The 16,845-nt window shown below is 41.5% G+C and overlaps 1 protein-coding gene across 10 annotated transcripts in view; it reads right to left on the bottom strand.

Moving 5' to 3' along the window:
* ADGRG2 (adhesion G protein-coupled receptor G2) overlaps window positions 1–16,845 on the bottom strand; it is a 127,638-nt gene continuing 110,793 nt past the window's right edge. For all 10 annotated transcript variants that reach the window (XM_070784656.1, XM_070784663.1, XM_070784658.1 and 7 more), the window contains 6 exons: window positions 15,648–15,916; window positions 12,580–12,679; window positions 11,642–11,925; window positions 7,039–7,140; window positions 5,915–6,067; window positions 1–1,748 (listed from right to left, as the gene is read on the bottom strand). In XM_070784656.1, coding sequence (XP_070640757.1) covers window positions 1,564–1,748; window positions 5,915–6,067; window positions 7,039–7,140; window positions 11,642–11,925; window positions 12,580–12,679; window positions 15,648–15,916 — 1,093 coding nt within the window. In that variant the 3' untranslated portion in view covers window positions 1–1,563. The remainder of the gene's footprint in view (window positions 1,749–5,914; window positions 6,068–7,038; window positions 7,141–11,641; window positions 11,926–12,579; window positions 12,680–15,647; window positions 15,917–16,845) is intronic.

Raw genomic sequence — 16,845 nt, 5'->3', positions numbered from 1 at the left:
TTAAAGGACTTAACTGCAAATTTATTTTGGCGATTTTTAACATTTTTGTCGATTTTAACATATAAATACAAGACAATTAAACAAATTGGAAAAGAAATAGCGCAAAGACTAATCAGCACTCACAGAAGTGTATTACATTATGACTACGGTTAGTCTGGGATACAGCATTCACTTGAAATATATATGAAAGGGAACCTTAGTGAAAGACCTAACTAAAGGGTTTCAAAATGTTCCTAATAAGGACACGAAGCACTGCTCAAGAAGTTGTAGGTAGGAAGCAAGACAGACTCCCTGTGACTAGGAGCAATAAGGGTTCGATATATATGGAAACAATAGCATTGCAGGATAGTTCACTGTTCCCAATAGCTGCTCCCCCTTGTCACTATACATTCATCAAGACAAGTATTTTAAAAAATAATTATAGCTCTGGCTGGGCTAGAGTGTACCAGGCATAACAATCAACAAAGTACCATGCAGTTGCCTTTTAAAGAACAGCAATATGATTCTTTTGATGTACATCTCTTTTAAAAAGTAATCCTGCTCTACTCCCCTTTTCTGAAAGACTCTAGGGATTTGAGAAGTGGCAGTGTATGTATCTCCTGCACATTCACGATCTTCCTGCCATACAGTCCAGATCACACTTCCATCCCTCTCTGTCACCAAGGTGTTAAGCTAAACATCCTGGTGCAGCTTCCATAATCTGATGATTAGGAATGAGGTCAGGAGATGGGTGTCGGTATTGGATGCTACGTATGGTTGTACAGCTGGTACCCTGAACAATGGTGTACCCAAGAGAGTGAATGAGGCTAAAATATGGCCTCCACTCTGCCAAATCATGAGCCCATGACACTGTGTCTGCCCAGTGGGAGCACCTTTTTCTAACTCACTCCAAGGCACTGTATGAGCTAATTGTGGCACTGTCTGCTTACATTTTTCCAGTCTGGCTGGCGTCATTATTTCTTGATTTCAGTGAGGGTCCTGTATTTCACATCCCATATAATCTCCAAAAGGAGGTTTAGAGTTCACTGAACCAGCAACGATTTTCTGAATTATCACATTAGACGCAACAACACAACCATGATTCTACAAAGAAAGAAATTTACACAGTAGAAAATAAATACCAAAAATGCAGAAGATTTTTGACATGTGGATCACTAGAGTTTAGCTTATTTACAACAAAGGCATGCACAACGAACTCACCAACAGGATGAAGTCAACAGTGGCTTTCTATGATGTTATCAAAGATATATTAGCCTCTTTAAAAGAGGCTGCAAATGAACTGCTTTGATTTTGTTTTAAATGAGTCTTATTCTTAGTGTGTTGTTTAAAACCAATCTTCTTTTAAAATGAAGGATAAGAAACCAAATTGCAAATGTCTTAGAACCATGGTATTATGTCTTGGTTTCCTCTTCCAATAGCAACCATTGCCCTCAGTTAGCTTATGTTCATCCCAAAGTTGCTGAGTATAAAATTAGTTGATTTTATACAACTCACATTGTGTAAAAGGTAAGATTGGACATTTTCACACTGTCAAGCAACATGCTTTGATTTTAGGAAAAGGAATCACATTTGCTCAATAAAGTGTAAGCTTCCCCGCTTTGAAGTCCTTCTTAGAGCGATACGGTTTTTACCACTGCAGGAATCTTCTTTCTCATTAAATATATGCTGTTTTCCAGTGAAATCATGGAGGCACACATCTCCATTCTGAACACTGAAAGAAACACCATTCTTCTCTGTAGAAGCATTCCCTGTATAAGGAAAAACAAAATTGGTGTCATGAAGTATCCACAGAAAGCATTTTCAAAATAAACAAACTTAAATGTTACTTTATTCTTAAGTATGCACATGCAGATGAAGTCTTTTTTAAAAACATATTTCTGGGGCTTCCCTGGTGGCTCAGTGGTAAAGAATCCACCTGCCAATGCAGGAGACACAGGTTTGACCCCTTATCTGGGAAGATCCCATATGCAACTAAGCCTGTGTGCCACAACTATTGAGCCTGTACTCTAGAGCCAGGGAGCTGCAACTACTGAAGCCTGCATGCCCTAGAGCCCGTGCTCCACAAGAGAAGCCACCGCGATGAAAAGGACACACAATGCAATTAGAGAGTAGCTCCCACTCTCCACAACTAAAGAAAAGCCTGTGCAGCAACGAAGACCCAGCACAGCACCCCCCCAAAAAAATTAGTTAAAAATAAAACCAAAAGTAGATACACACAAATGTGAACCAAAATTTGTTCTAGACAATCTATCTTTTAAAAAATTTTCTGATATATTGTCATATTTTATTTACTTTTCATTCCTTTCCTTTCCTAAGACCACTCAAAGTAAACAAAACAAATTGGAGAATCATTCAAAAACCACTTCCTATGGTAACTTTGTTAAAAATGAAATTGTAAAAATATGAAGCAAAGTAATATATTTGATTTTAAAAGGCCCAATTCCTAACTCTGGTTGACCACATACTGCAGTCAAGTACTAGCATATGTGTAATATAACCTGGGGTAATAGTCTGGTCTCCCCCAAAGGTTAAGAGAGATCCTGTACAAGGTTCTTGGATTCCTAAGAGTCCTATAAAATAAAACTCTGTAATAGAGAAATCCCAAGTGACAACAGTCCTGGCAAGAAAAAAAAAAATCGTCTCTTGTACACTATAACAGTCCCTCTGAGTCAGGATAAGACTGATTTCCAAGAAGAAACCACCGAGTACAACATCAAAGTCCAAGCCAGGGGAGCTGGGCCTCCCCAACCCCAAGCAGGCCCCGAACTGTGTGTGTGTTGGGGGTGGGCACAGCTGCTGAGATCCTCTGGCTCCTTGGCACCATGTTTCTGACAATGTAGAAAGCTAAATAATAAGCCCAACTGTTAATTCATGTCATAATTATACTAATAATAAGAGTGTTGAGAACCTTATAAGTATCATCTCACTTATCACTCTACAGCTTGAGTGCTATTATTACCCCCATTTCATAGATGATGGAACTAAGGTTTCAGAAAGTAAATGCTTTGCTCAGGATTACATAGCTCAGAAGTGAAAGAGTCAACATGTGATGTTTCTTTGAAACTGTGAGCTTGTGGCCCTGTGTACTGAGTCAGATGGCTGCTAGTAACCCAGCCTCTGGACTTCCCAGGTGGCTCAATGGTAAAGAATCCGCTTGCAATACAGGAGACGAGGTGGGGTGGGAGTGTCGATCCCTGGGTTAAGAAGATCCCCTAGAGAAAGACTGGCAACCCACTCCAGTATTCTTGCCTGGGAAATCCCATGGACAGAGGAGCCTGGTGGGCTACAGTCCATGGGGTCACAAAGAGTCAGACACGACTTAGCAACAACTATAAATTAAGCCTCTGAGGCATAACTGAAATATACAGTATTCACACAAACTAGGTGATGGATATGATTAACAAAGCCCCATCTCTGGGCACAGAGATAGGCAAATGACTGTCTAAGGCTGCTATTCTGAGTTAGGCATTTTGGTTTGAGGACATTTTGGTGCAGGAACAACTTGACCTGGTATAATAAACAAACCATTGACCTTCCAGCTTCTTTTCCCTCATCCATCCCAGATCCTGATGTGTGGAATGAGGAGTCAAGGAAGTCTATCTGATATGCAAGTTACATGATATTAAACATGTGGCCATTTTGGTAACCTAAAATGTATCCCACCCTCACTGTCAGCTGTCAAAAACAGCTATTTCAAATCAACCATGTCAACTAACTCTGCAAAAAGTGCTGCTTCCATCTGATCTCATTCCCTGAAGGATGGCAACATATTGATAGGCTAGGCAAGTGAGGCTTCATCTCTGAGTTCCTTCTAGAATATAGAAAAATTTGGTTTTAAGAGACCCAAACACTTCTATCCAAACCAATAGGCTTTACTGATAGGTTGTGATTCTTATGATTCTTGATGACTTAGCTCACACCTCTGATTTCTCAACTTAGAATCTGGTTTGTCACACAAACTTATTAACCAGCCTTGACTGCCACTACATCTACTCTGTTTACCTACATTGAGTCACTCCTGCTATAGCTATTTGACACAAAGCCCTGCTCTGCCCTTGGTATCTACAATAAAAAGCTAAGGCCCCATGGCAGCTCATCTTATATAGAAATGGTCCTCATCTTATACAGCAAGGGTTCTCCACAAGCAGCAAGGGGACAATTTTACCCCTCAGGGGAAATTTTTTCACAATATTGAGAGACATTTTTAGTTGTCACAACATGGGGTGAGTGTAGGGGTACTACTGGTACCTGGCGGGTGGAGACCAGAGATGTTTCTAGACATCTTCAAATGCACAGAACAGCGCCCCCACAACAGAGTTATCTAGCCCCAAATGTTAATTGTGCCCAGGTTGAGAAACCTTGATTTAGAGGCATCCTCTTATTTTGCTATTTTAAAAGTTTATACAAACCAGTGAGACCTCCCATCTTTGGGAGGCTGGAAAACTATTTGGTAGGTATATGAACCTTCTCACAAATTTATCTGCATTTATCATACAAATAACTAATACCCTAAAGTGATAAGTAAAGGCGAATTCTCCAGGGAAGGGGAAAGTATACCAGGATAATTTAAGTTTTTATAAAAATGAAGTTATATTAAGAAGTCAAAGAAGATAGAAATAGATAAGTTTTTATGAGTTATGAACAGCTCAGTCTTACAAAGGAAAGAAAACATAAAGGAAATTTAAGCTAGAAATGTCAGAATTAATGAGTAAAGGAGGCACAACAGAAATCATCTGTATGTCTATTGGAGACAATTCATCTTTCAGTACTGGATATCTTTATGGGGATTTGGGAATTGTCACAAGGCAGCCACACTGGGGCACAGAATGAACAAGATGATAAGCAAAAAGTAGGAAGGTTCAGAAGTGTTGAAGATGTGTATAACTGTAGATATACTAAAAAACTGATATAGTCTTACTATTTTAGGTACTGACTGCACAGAAAGAACATAAGAAGTCTTTGGCCAATACCTAAGTCAGGATTTGCCACGTTAAAACTTTTAGGTCATCATCCATTCTCATCATGAGAAATTAAATCTTTAAGAAAAAACAACCCTAAGGTGACATATGTACACCTATGCTTAATTCACGTTGATGTATGACAGAAATCAAAACAATATTTTAAAAGCAATCATCAATCAATTAAAAATAAATATTTCTAAAAACCCTAAATCTTAAAAATCAGATCAGATCAGATCAGTCGCTCAGTCGTGTCCGACTCTTTGCGACCCCATGAATCGCAGCACACCAGGCCTCCCTGTCCATCACCGACTCCCGGAGTTCACTGAGACTCATGTCCATCGAGTCAGTGATGCCATCCAGCCATCTCATCCTCTGTCGTTCCCTTCTCCTCCTGCCCCCAATCCCTCCTAGCATCAGAGTCTTTTCCAATGAGTCAACTCTTCGCATGAGGTGGCCAAAGTACTGGAGTTTCAGCTTTAGCATCATTCCTTCCAAAGAAATCCCAGGGCTGATCTCCTTCAGAATGGACTGGTTGGATCTCCTTGCAGTCCAAGGGACTCTCAAGAGTCTTCTCCAACACCACAGTTCAAAAGCATCAATTCTTCGGCACTCAGCCTTCTTCACAGTCCAACTCTCACATCCATACATGACCACAGGAAAAACCATAGCCTTGACTAGACGAACCTTTGTTGGCAAAGTAATGTCTCTGCTTTTGAATATGCTGCCTAGGTTGGTCATAACTTTCCTTCCAAGGAGTAATCTTAAAAATAAACTTGCTCTAAAATGGGTAAATTTGGATGAATCAACTTTCTCTTTAACAAGGGAACTACATTTTGATCCAATAGTCATATATGTAGCTATTCACTTTGCTAAGCAAAAGTGCCATTAAAGGATAAAGCTGCTTTAATAAAACAAACACTAACTTGAGAAATAGTACATCAAGACATACATACCGTTCCCGCTGGCAAGTCCTGAGCAATCGTTATTCACTAGCAGCGTGGTGGAGTGGGTGGAGTTACTGTTTGACTGTAAGGAATTTGAAGAGCTGGAGACCCCTTGGTTTACAGTCTGCTTCTTTAAACCATTAGTAGCAGTCTTACTCCAGTCTATAGCAGGATAAGCATTATAGAAAAACAGGGAAGAGTGTTGAAGTGCAAATGCAAGAAACACAGGGTAACTCTTTCTAGGAAATGATCTCTCGCTCTCAGATCTTATAGAGAATTCCACATTTCACAGGTATTTTCATTTAAGACTATATACATTTGTCCTTTAAATGACTCACTGGTCAAAAGTAATCTATATTCTCTCAGAACTAAAAGCCAGGCTAATTTGATTGTGTCCATAAATAGCCACTGAATTAGGTAATATTTCAGAGTCAAAGACTATCTTCACAAGAACATGGATCGACCTGCTGTGATGACTCATGGCTCTTAAACCCAGGCAAATGACTGAACTCTAGATACTGCCATTTTCTGATCTTGTGCAACCAGACCTTTGCAATACAGCAAAGCCTGTATTTGTGGGTAATATTTATGCAAAAGGAATTGAGATTTTCAAAGAGTACTTCATTTTTCTTATTTTCTTAAAAATGATCTATTTGCTATATAACCCAGAAGGGCATAGCTGAAAATAACTTCAAAGTAACCAAATGTATGCTAAGACTTTTATGTAAAGTCTGGCCCAATAACAAATAAATGAAGTCACTGACAACCAGGACCTGTGGAGAAAACATTGAGTCAAGATTTAAAAAATTAGGAAGGTAAATATGAAAAATTACTCTGGACAAATGGAAAACGTGTGCTCAAAGGGAAATGAATTCTAAACATTTCACTGCTGCTTCATTGCAGAAGCAGCCAGGCCATTAATTATATTGCTCACTAAGTTCCCAGTATGACTAATTTTTTTTAAATTCACTAGGTTTTTTTTCCATAATGTTCACACTGGATATTTTCTGTTGAGCAGGTTCCATTCATTCATTTCTAGATCTGATATTCCTCTGGCATTAATTGCTTTGGATCTTAACTTATGCAATCTCTTCCTCAAGATTTAAGAAAAGGATAAAAAGGTAAATCTTTACCAGAATTTTCCGCCAGTCGTAACTTTCCACAACACAGATATCGCCTCCACTGCTTTCTGACATTCTCTTTTGCTACACAGTAAAAGACGAATATGAAAAATCCTATAGGGTGGGGGAAAACACAACACAATGAATTCCAAACTGAGACCTGAATGTCATGAGCTTACTTCACACAATGATAAAATCTTTGGCAGCTATAGGAAAAATGAAATTTTGCAGATTGAAAATAAAGCCCAAAGTCCTGGGAAAGTTTGCTATCAAAAGGCATCCTGGGAGAACTATCTTTGTAAGATTTAAAAAATATATTTATAAAAAGAATTATCATTCCATATTTCCAAAATTTACCTGTCTGGTCTCTTACATCCTGTCTTTAGCCTTCCCTATCTTTGCCAACAAAGGTCCATATAGTCAAACCTATGTTTTTTTCCAGTAGTCATGTACAGATGTAAGAGTTGGACCATAAAGAAGGGTGAGCACCAAAGAATTGATGCTTTCGAATTGTGGTGCAGGAGAATACTCTTCACAGTCCCTTGGACAGCAAGGAGATCAAATCAGTCAATCTTAAAGGATATCAACCTATATACTGATTGGAAGACTGATGCTGAAGCTGAAGCTTCAATACTTTGGCCACCTGATATGAAGAACCCTTTTATTGGAAAAGACCCTGATGCTGGGAAAGACTGAAGGCAAGAGAAGGGGACAACAGAGGATGAGATGGTTGGATGGCATCACTGATTCAATAGAGATGAGTTTGAGCAAACTCCAGGAGATGCTGAAGGACACAGAAGCTTGGCATGCTGCAGTCCATGGGGCTGCAAATAATCAGACATGACTTAATGACTGAACAACAACAACAATCTTTGTTGTGAAGTACAAGCCATCCACCCAGGAGACCAGCTCAGACCTAGGATCAGCCAGCTAAAGAATATCTCTGGCCATGTAGCTCTACAAGGATTGAGTCATGAGCCACTGCAGTCCCTGACCTTCCACACACCCTGAAAGGATTTCAGGCTGGAGATCGGGAATGAGGTGCCCTATGCTGTGGGAAAACTGGTAGAATAGGCCTTCAGATAATTAGGTATTTTCAGGAGAAAATGTCATGAGGTAGTTTCTTGCATTTTCCCACACTTAGAAAAGCACTAAAATCACTAAGATATCTGGGCCTTATGACAGGCAGTAACCTTCTGCCAAGATGTGTGGTTGATTGTATGTATGTCTACCTCCCTCGCCGTACCTCTTGTGATCAGTTCTTCAGAGCCACCTGAGTGGCCATCTCCCAAGCTGTAGCCCCCCAAAGAAAATGGGAGCTCACAGCTCTCACACTGTGCTTTTTTTACTTCCGTCCATGGCTCCCACCTCCCCATCCCTCCATATGTGTCATCGATTTCCAAGTTCTGTCAATGTTGTCTCCTCCTTTGTCTCTTATCCCTCAGCTCACCTCTCGGGTCCACAGCCACATCCCTTCCCTGGGCCCTCCCCTCTTCCTCCCAAGCCACTACAGACCTCAAGAGGCCCTCAGGCTCTGCCTCCCCCTCCCCATCACAGGCAGGTACAGGGCTCCCCATGCAGCCCAATTGCTACCACTCCTCAAGGCTTTGAAAGCAAATAAATATTAGCTGGATGAATGGACAAATTCTGAATCCTCCTTTGCCCCAAACCCCAATCTATCTGCTTAGAAGACCTTCATTTTTAAATATCAGGTTTGCTTTTAGTCAGATGCACGTGCCCATTCTAAAGACTGACATCTCAAATAATGCATATCTTTGTCCACCTGCCAACCTGGGCAGCTATACTTGGTTGCATTAGGGGAGAAGCAGCACAGATGAGAGACTAAAATGGGGGTACTCGTGGCCCAAATCAGAACCTGTACACATCTTTCCTTTACTCAACCCCAAAGTCCTGTGAATTAGGGTTTAGTTCCCTTTTACAAATGAAACAATATGTTCCTTCTGTCCATTTGTATTCTAATGAGAAGTCATTCTGGGGAAATAAGAAAGGGGAAGGCTCATTTCTACCATAAGTATGTGAGGGTAGGTACCATGCTTTCAGGTTTATGATCAGTATGATTTGGGCATATATTTTTTCTCGTTAAAATTAAGTGTCTCTTAGCATGCCATTGTTGGCAAATAAAACTTTTCTACAATAAGTAACACAACACCTGGATATACAAGTTCAGAAATTGTACACTGTAGGTAAAAACGAAGACATGGCATGTAGCCAACAAGCACATTGACTGGCTTCCTCCAAATAAAATAAGCCAAATTAGGCACTTGAATTCTATCTCAAGTTAATGAACTACTGCCTAGATAGAACTACAGGAGGATGCTATGGGAGCTAAAAGCCACCAGGAAAAGATGAAAACAAGCTGATGAAAATACAGTTAAAAGGCTTCCCAACAGAAGATTTGGAATAAAAGACAACCAAGGGATAAGAATGCTTATTATCAGTTCAGTTCACTCAGTCATGTCCGACTCTTTGCAACCCCATGGACTGCAGCACGCCAGGCTTCCCTGTCCATCACCAACTCCTGGAGCTTGCTCAAATTCATGTCCACCGAGTCGGTGATGGCATCCAACCATCTCATCTATGCAAACCTATTAGTTTGCTTGGCTTTTGATGTCAAGGTGCGTTTATTAAGTATTAGTCACAGCTGACAACTCTTTTATAAAGCTGATCTAAAAGAATGAGTGTGGTTCCCTGGTAGCTCAGTGGTAAAGAATCTGCCTACGATGCAGGAGACATGGGTTTGATCCCTGGGTCGGAAAGATCTCCTGGAAAAGGAAATGGCAACCCACTCTAGTATTCTTGCCTGGAAAATCCCAGGACAGAGGAGACTGGCGGGCTATAGTCCACGGGGTCGCAAAGAGTAGGACAAAAGCATCAACAAAAGAATGAGTAATTTGCTTTTGTAAAGAATACAGAGGAGAAGCGTTCCCAAATGACTGCAGCTAGGCTTCATTAAGTGGGCAGCTCCAAGGTCAAGGGCCACAGAGTCTGGCTTGTCCGCTGTATGTCTAGACAGAGAACTGCACAGGGATTAGCCACTGGGCCAGGCTGCTGCCACTGACTTCTCACTTATCACTGTCCTCAAATCAAGTGCAGGCAGAGGAGCTCAGACTGGTGAGATCTCACGGGGACATTTATGGTATGCGTACTTTTCTGTATGCATGGTCTATTATACTTCAGTAGCAAAATTAAACAAAAAAAAAAGATAAGGAACCAGGTGAAGGAAGAGTGATTGACTCTCCCAGAAACAGTTACTGGTAGGTTCCCCTTGATATCCTTGTTCCCTCCCAGGAGGCAGTGATGGTAAGGAGGGAAAGGGACCACTTCTTGAATTTAGTGAATTTGGCCTTTCTTCCAACGATCTCAGAGCACCCTTTCTAAAAAATAAATCTGTTTTTTATTTTACTTGATTTTTTTTATTGGAGTATAAATGCTTTACAATATCATGTTAGTTTCTGCTGTACAACAATGTGAATCAGCCAGATGAAGATATATGCTGCTGCTGTTTAGTCACTAAGTAGTGTCTGACTGTTTGTGACCCCATGGACTGTAGCCCGCCAGGCTCCTCTGTCCATGGAATTCTCCAGGCAAGACACTGAAGTGGGTTGCCATTTCCTCTTCCAGGGGATTTTCCCGACCTAGAGATCGAACCCTTGGCAGGCAGATTCTTTACCACTGAGTCACCTGAGAAGTCCATGTATCACATCAGATGAGATAAGAACAGTCGCTTAGTCATGTCCGACTCTTTGCGACCCTATGAATTGCAGCACACCAGGCCTCCCCGTCCATCAACAACTCCTGGAGTTCACTCAGACTCACGTCCATCAAGTCAGTGATGCCATCCAGCCATCTCATCCTCTGGCGTCCCCTTCTCCTCCTGCCCCCAATCCCTCCCAGCATCAGAGTCTTTTCCAGTGAGTCAGCTCTTCGCATGAGGTGGCCAAAGTACTGGAGTTTCAGCTTTAGCATCATTCCTTCCAAAGAAATCCCAGGGCTGATCTCCTTCAGAATGGACTGGTTGGATCTCCTTGCAGTCCAAGGGACTCTCAAGAGTCTTCTCCAACACCACAGTTCAAAAGCATCAATTCTTCGGCGCTCAGCCTTCTTCACAGTCCAACTCTCACATCCATACATGACCACAGGAAAAACCATAGCCTTGACTAGACGAACCTTTGTTGGCAAAGTAATGTCTCTGCTTTTGAATATGCTACCTAGGTTGGTCATAACTTTCCTTCCAAGGAGTAAGTGCCTTTTAATTTCATATAGGGAAAGGATTAGTCACTCAGTTGTATCCAACTCTTTGTGATCCTATGGACTGTGAGCCCTCCAAGCTCCTCTGTCCATGGATTCTCCAGGCAAGAATACTGGAGTGGGTTGCCATTTCCTCCTCCAAGGGGTCTTCCCGACCCAGGGATCGAACCTGGGTCTCTCACATTGCAGGCAGATTCTTTACCATCTGAGCCATCAGGGAAGCCCTACAAATACATATATCCCCTCCCTGTATCTTAAGCTACTTTGCAGACACTCTAACTTTTACTTGCAATATTTTTCCGTTCAAATGAGTCATCCAGTGTTTATTTTTTGCTGTAGAGCTTACCTTGTAAGGTATTGAAGATGGCAAAGAGATACATGAAGGTGACATTAACTGGTCCCCAGGCAAAGAAGGCAAAGCCCCAAGTAATTCCTAGTAAAAATGTAAGGCCAGCGACGCTCCTGAGGTCTTGAATACTAGTTTTTCTCTGGGCTCCCAGTTGCTTCTTCCTTTTAATTCGACAGAGCTGAACCAGGACCACAATGAACATGCTGACGTTCAGCAAAAATATCACACAGAAATACCCCACAACCGTGATATAGAATACAGCATTGCTGTTGATCCAGCAACTGGAATTGGGGGGAAAAACAGGGAAAACATGTGTTTTGGTTTTTTCTTGCTGAAATATGGTTGAAAATGGTAACAATGAACCTATATTGTTTTACTGAAACATTATCCTATAAGCACAAAATTTAAAAAAGGATAAAACCTCTGACCTCCATAGCCACTTAACAGCTCTAAGGGAAGAAATCCAAGAGAGTTTATTTCAGGAAATCTGGTGATTGAAAGTATTTTAAAAATATTATTTGAAAACACTAAAAGATTTTATCCTCTTTCAATCCTAGTAAGTCTATTCCATGAATCTTTACTAATATAGTATAGCTTGTATTTTATTTTTATCAGAGGCTTATAAAAGTATTTTGAAATATAATTCAATTTTTAAATACTTAAGTAGTAGTATGACGGGGAAGCCTGGTGGGCTGCTGTCTATGGGGTTGCACCGAGTCAGACACGACTGAAGCAACTTAGCAGCAGTAGCAGCAGCAGCAGCATGACTTTTCTAACTAGCTGATCTCTTTACATATATAATTGCAAAGTCTGCTGTAAATATTACTGGATTTTATTAGGATGAGAGCCACCTGATATGCTGATTAGATCCTCCATTTTTTGGAGAATTCTGCTTTCCAATTCACTTAAAATTTCGTGTCGTGCTTTGTACTCACAAGTCATCAGGTGACCCGTTGGGGAATTTCCCATAGGATCCAAGCCCATAGTTATCTGGAGATATAATCAGGACGATGGCCACAACCACAGCTGGGATGCCTGGAAGACAGGAACCACTGATCACACATAGTTCTAATAACTAAAGGTGGTGAGAAAAAAAGAGTGGAGATTTTCTGTTTTCTTCTGAAATAGCATAGCAATTCATCACACCCAGTTTCTCTGCCTCCCGGCATGTGGGTGTATGTGGCCACCTGACTAGTTCTTGTCCAGTGGACTATGGACATAAGTGATCTGCTCACCCTCTAGGCCTAGACCATAAAACCACTTGTGAGATTCTCTACTCTTTTCTCCCCAGTTGAGGGCAATCTTGGAAGCCCTGTCCTGAGACAGAGTCTCTAGCAGCTTGGATCCTAAACAAGCACAGACCAGAGACCCCCTCCACTCCTGCTAACTGGACGGCATATGAGTAAGAAGGAAATGGCAACCCACTTACCCTTACCCACCTGGAATGTAATTTTAAGGGTCAGGTGGCAGGCAAACTCCAAAATGTAAACCAAAGAATTAACCTAGTTTGGTTTTTAGTAACTTCTGGAACGGAGAAGGCAATGGCACCCCACTCCAGTACTCTTGCCTAGAAAATCCCATGGATGGAGGAGCCTGGTAGGCTGTAGTCCGTGGGGTCGCTAAGAGTCGGACACGACTGAGCGACTTCCCTTTCACTTTTCACTTTCATGCATTAGAGAAGGAAATGGCAACCCATTCCAGTGTTCTTGCCTGGAGAATCCCAGGGACGGGGGAGCCTTGTGGGCTTCCGTCTATGGGGTCGCACAGAGTTGGACACGACTGAAGCGACTTAGCAGCAGCAGCAACTTCTGGAAAACCTTCCGTTATGAATCCCAATGTCTTCAACTGATTATCTGGAATCTGCTGATGGACTGAGAAGCCTGCCCTAGTTATTTGGGGGTGTTGATTGCCACCACTGGCTCTCTCAAGGGCCCAGGGCACTTCCATTAACAGGAAGCATAATGAGGAGTCTCCTCCTTTCTTATAGTGGACTTGGACAGGCGTCCAAGTCCTCAGCCCTCCACCTCATCATCCCCCACCCCATTCCAACATCTCACACTCTGTGCACACAGACCAGCCTGACATCCAATCTCAAGGCTCTGGTAAATAAAGACAGCTACCTGGTACCATCTAACATGATATTTCATTAAATTCTTTTGTATTTGGACATTATGGAGACACTGACATATGGTGACTTTCTAAGGGAGACTCCTTCCTAAAAATAAAATATTGAGGGTGTGGAGCTTGTCCTTGACAAGGGAACCTGATGTTTCTGAATTCTACAAAGAAGACAAAATCCATGCCCAAGATCAGAAGCAGTGACTTATTTTTCTGGGAATAAGTGACTTATCTTGTGGAAAGGGGTTGTTCTGTACCCTTCACAAAGATATAACAACAGGCAGGATGACAAGGGAGGTAATCTGTTGTGTAGGGAATATGTGAAGGAATATTTAGCCTGAAGAAGATGGAGGAGTCTGAGAGGAGTGGCAGCTCTAATGCAGTAGAAGGGCATGCCTAAGAGATGAGAAAGCCAGCCTCAGCTGTTCTTGAGCTGTGGGAATTAGGGTAAATCACGTCTTCACCTGGTATTAGCAATAACCACCCGTACCTTGGGGCTTTCAGGATCCTAGTTCCCTGACCAGGGATTGAACCCAGGCCTCCTGGCATTGGAAGTGTAGAGTCCAAACCACTGGACCGCCAGGGAATTCCCCTGGCTTATTTTTTATGGGGTTACTTGTGTGAAAATACATCGAGACATAAAGTATTATACATAATGTTATATATTACTTGTTGATTATCTAAAGGACTGTTCAGCGGAAGTGTCAGCTTATTATTTTTTTCCTAAGAGAGCAAAACCAAGATCGATGGGTAAGTGCTACCAGAGAGCCAAGTGAACTTAATGGAAAACCAGAACTGTAGAGCTTTAGAAAATGGTCACTGGCTGTCTTGTAAGGTATTAAAAATAAGACAACAGGTCCAAAATCGAGTTGCTTATGCTAGCCACAGTTCACCGAACTGAGACTTAACTCCATCACAGCTTTGGCTCTCCCAGAAATGAAATCTTAAACCAATCAATCAGAAATTGCCCAATCATCACTAGTTAGGTAACCTGTCTGAGAGACCCTGGAAATCCTCAGAGGAAAGTAAGCTTGCAATAACCAACCCACTTTTTGCCCAGATTGACTTCCTTGTTCCTGCTTCCTTCTGCCTATAAAGTCTTTCACTTAGTACAGCTCCTCAAATCTCCTTTCTGTCTGCTAGACGGGATGCTGCCCAATTCATGAAGTATTCAATAAAGCCTGAAAGATCTCTCAAACGCACTCAGTAGAATCTTGTTTGTAATTAAAGTAATGAGCTCCCCAATAATAGAAGTATTCAAGCAGAGGTCAAATTATCTCTAGTCAAAACTAAGTCAAGTCCAGGAGGTTCCTACATTTGGTGGAGAGTTGAATGAAGAACTCTTCAAGATCTTGGGGCATCTAAGATTTAGTGACCAACAATCAACAGGTGGCATAATTAGGAATACTGGGCTGGTATGGTGATGAAGTTACATTAGACTTTATCTGTATGTTCTCTCTCTGCCCTGCTGAGCACACGGCTGTGCATGTGTGTGAATCTGGGAGGTACAGAGCAGAGTGAGGCTAGTTGGGAGCTCAGGGACTGACAGTCTGACCTCATTATCACCAAGCTAATATTTTCAAGTGACTGAGCGCCTTCTGTGTGCCAGCCCCAGTTCTAGTCACTAGAGATACAAAAAAGATTCATAGCCCTAACTTCAGAGTGTTGCGGTCATAACCAATCCAGCATAAATATACAGGTGTTCTAGAAATAGACTTGACGAGGCTCCTCTTTGGGCAATGAAACATGAAAAGAAGAATAAAGCTGTTTTAGAAACCTGCCAAGTGTGACCTGCTTCATCAATGTTTCTATTTGATTAAAAATCAAAACACTGGAGAAAAAGCAGGAAAAGCCCAGGCAATGTGTGAGCAAAAATAATACATACCCCAACCAAAAATGCAGAATTTAAGGATGTATTTTCGGATGTAAGTATTAAACACTTTGACAAGGGCCAGGTACATATGGAATGCTTCCAAGCCCATCCATGTGAATGAGACCAAGAGAAAATAATGCAGAAATACAGCCACTGAGATGCAGAGGCCTCTTATGTCATACAAAGCAATCCACGAGTCCAAGAGGAACACCAGGTTCAGCAGGAGCAGGGCTGCGCACAGCTGGATGAGGATTTTGGAAGGGTAATCCCTCCGGATCTTTCTAAAAGGAAAGGACAAGAAAAGAATTAGCATCACAGTCTGCTGATGCTTATGTGAGCTAGCATGTCTGAGTTCAAAGTGATTTATTTTTATTCTTTGGTGACTGTCTATATGCATAAATTTCTTCTCTTTGAGTGCATGTCTGTATGTGTGTGTGTGGTGGGTAGGTGGAGGCATTACAACTAACAATAGCAACAAAGGAAAAATCTAAACGGAATCATCTGTGATAACCATGTGGAAATTTTATGTTTATATTTCTATGGAATCTTTAACATGCTGACTACTGACCCACCCTTTCAAATAGTATGTAGTAGAGTCTCATGAGCACCTACCCCCATTTCTCCCAAACTCCTGGAAGCATCGCTGCTTCTCATACAATAGGCTCCTCTATTCAGATCTTCAAAACATAGCCAGATTCTCCTGTTATTTTATGTTACTAGTTAAAATGAGATCATGGAAACAAGAGTTCAAACTATAGCTAAATGAAACAGGCAGAGGAAAATACAGTTAATTGATGACATGTACATGTTTACGTGTGTGAAATTAGATCTGGTGAGATCATTCTGAGTAATGGCTGGCCTTATAGTAATTTAGTGTCATTAATCCTTCTAACGGTCCACTAGAAGATCTGTACTCACAGCTGGACCCTAAGTTTGGCACTAAAAGTGAATTTGTGTATTTCCTGATTAGTGTCCAAAAATCTAAACCCCAGAACTTATATACTGTTTCATTTAAAATAGTGTTGGGGAGGTGGTTCCATGGTAGCTCAGCTGGTAAAGAATCTGCCTGCAATGCAGGAGAACCTGGTTCGATTCCTGGGTTGGGAAGAGCCCCTGGAGAAGGAAATGGCAACCCACTCCAGTATTCTTGCCTGGAAAATCCCATGGACAGAAGAGCCTGGTGGGCTACAGTCCATGCGGTTGCAAAGAG

The sequence above is a fragment of the Bos indicus genome, chromosome X (assembly GCF_029378745.1).
Source record: "Bos indicus isolate NIAB-ARS_2022 breed Sahiwal x Tharparkar chromosome X, NIAB-ARS_B.indTharparkar_mat_pri_1.0, whole genome shotgun sequence".
Taxonomy (NCBI): Eukaryota; Metazoa; Chordata; class Mammalia; order Artiodactyla; family Bovidae; genus Bos; species Bos indicus.
The sequence above is the reverse complement of the archived record's forward strand: the minus strand, read 5'-3'. Positions and strand labels throughout refer to the sequence as shown.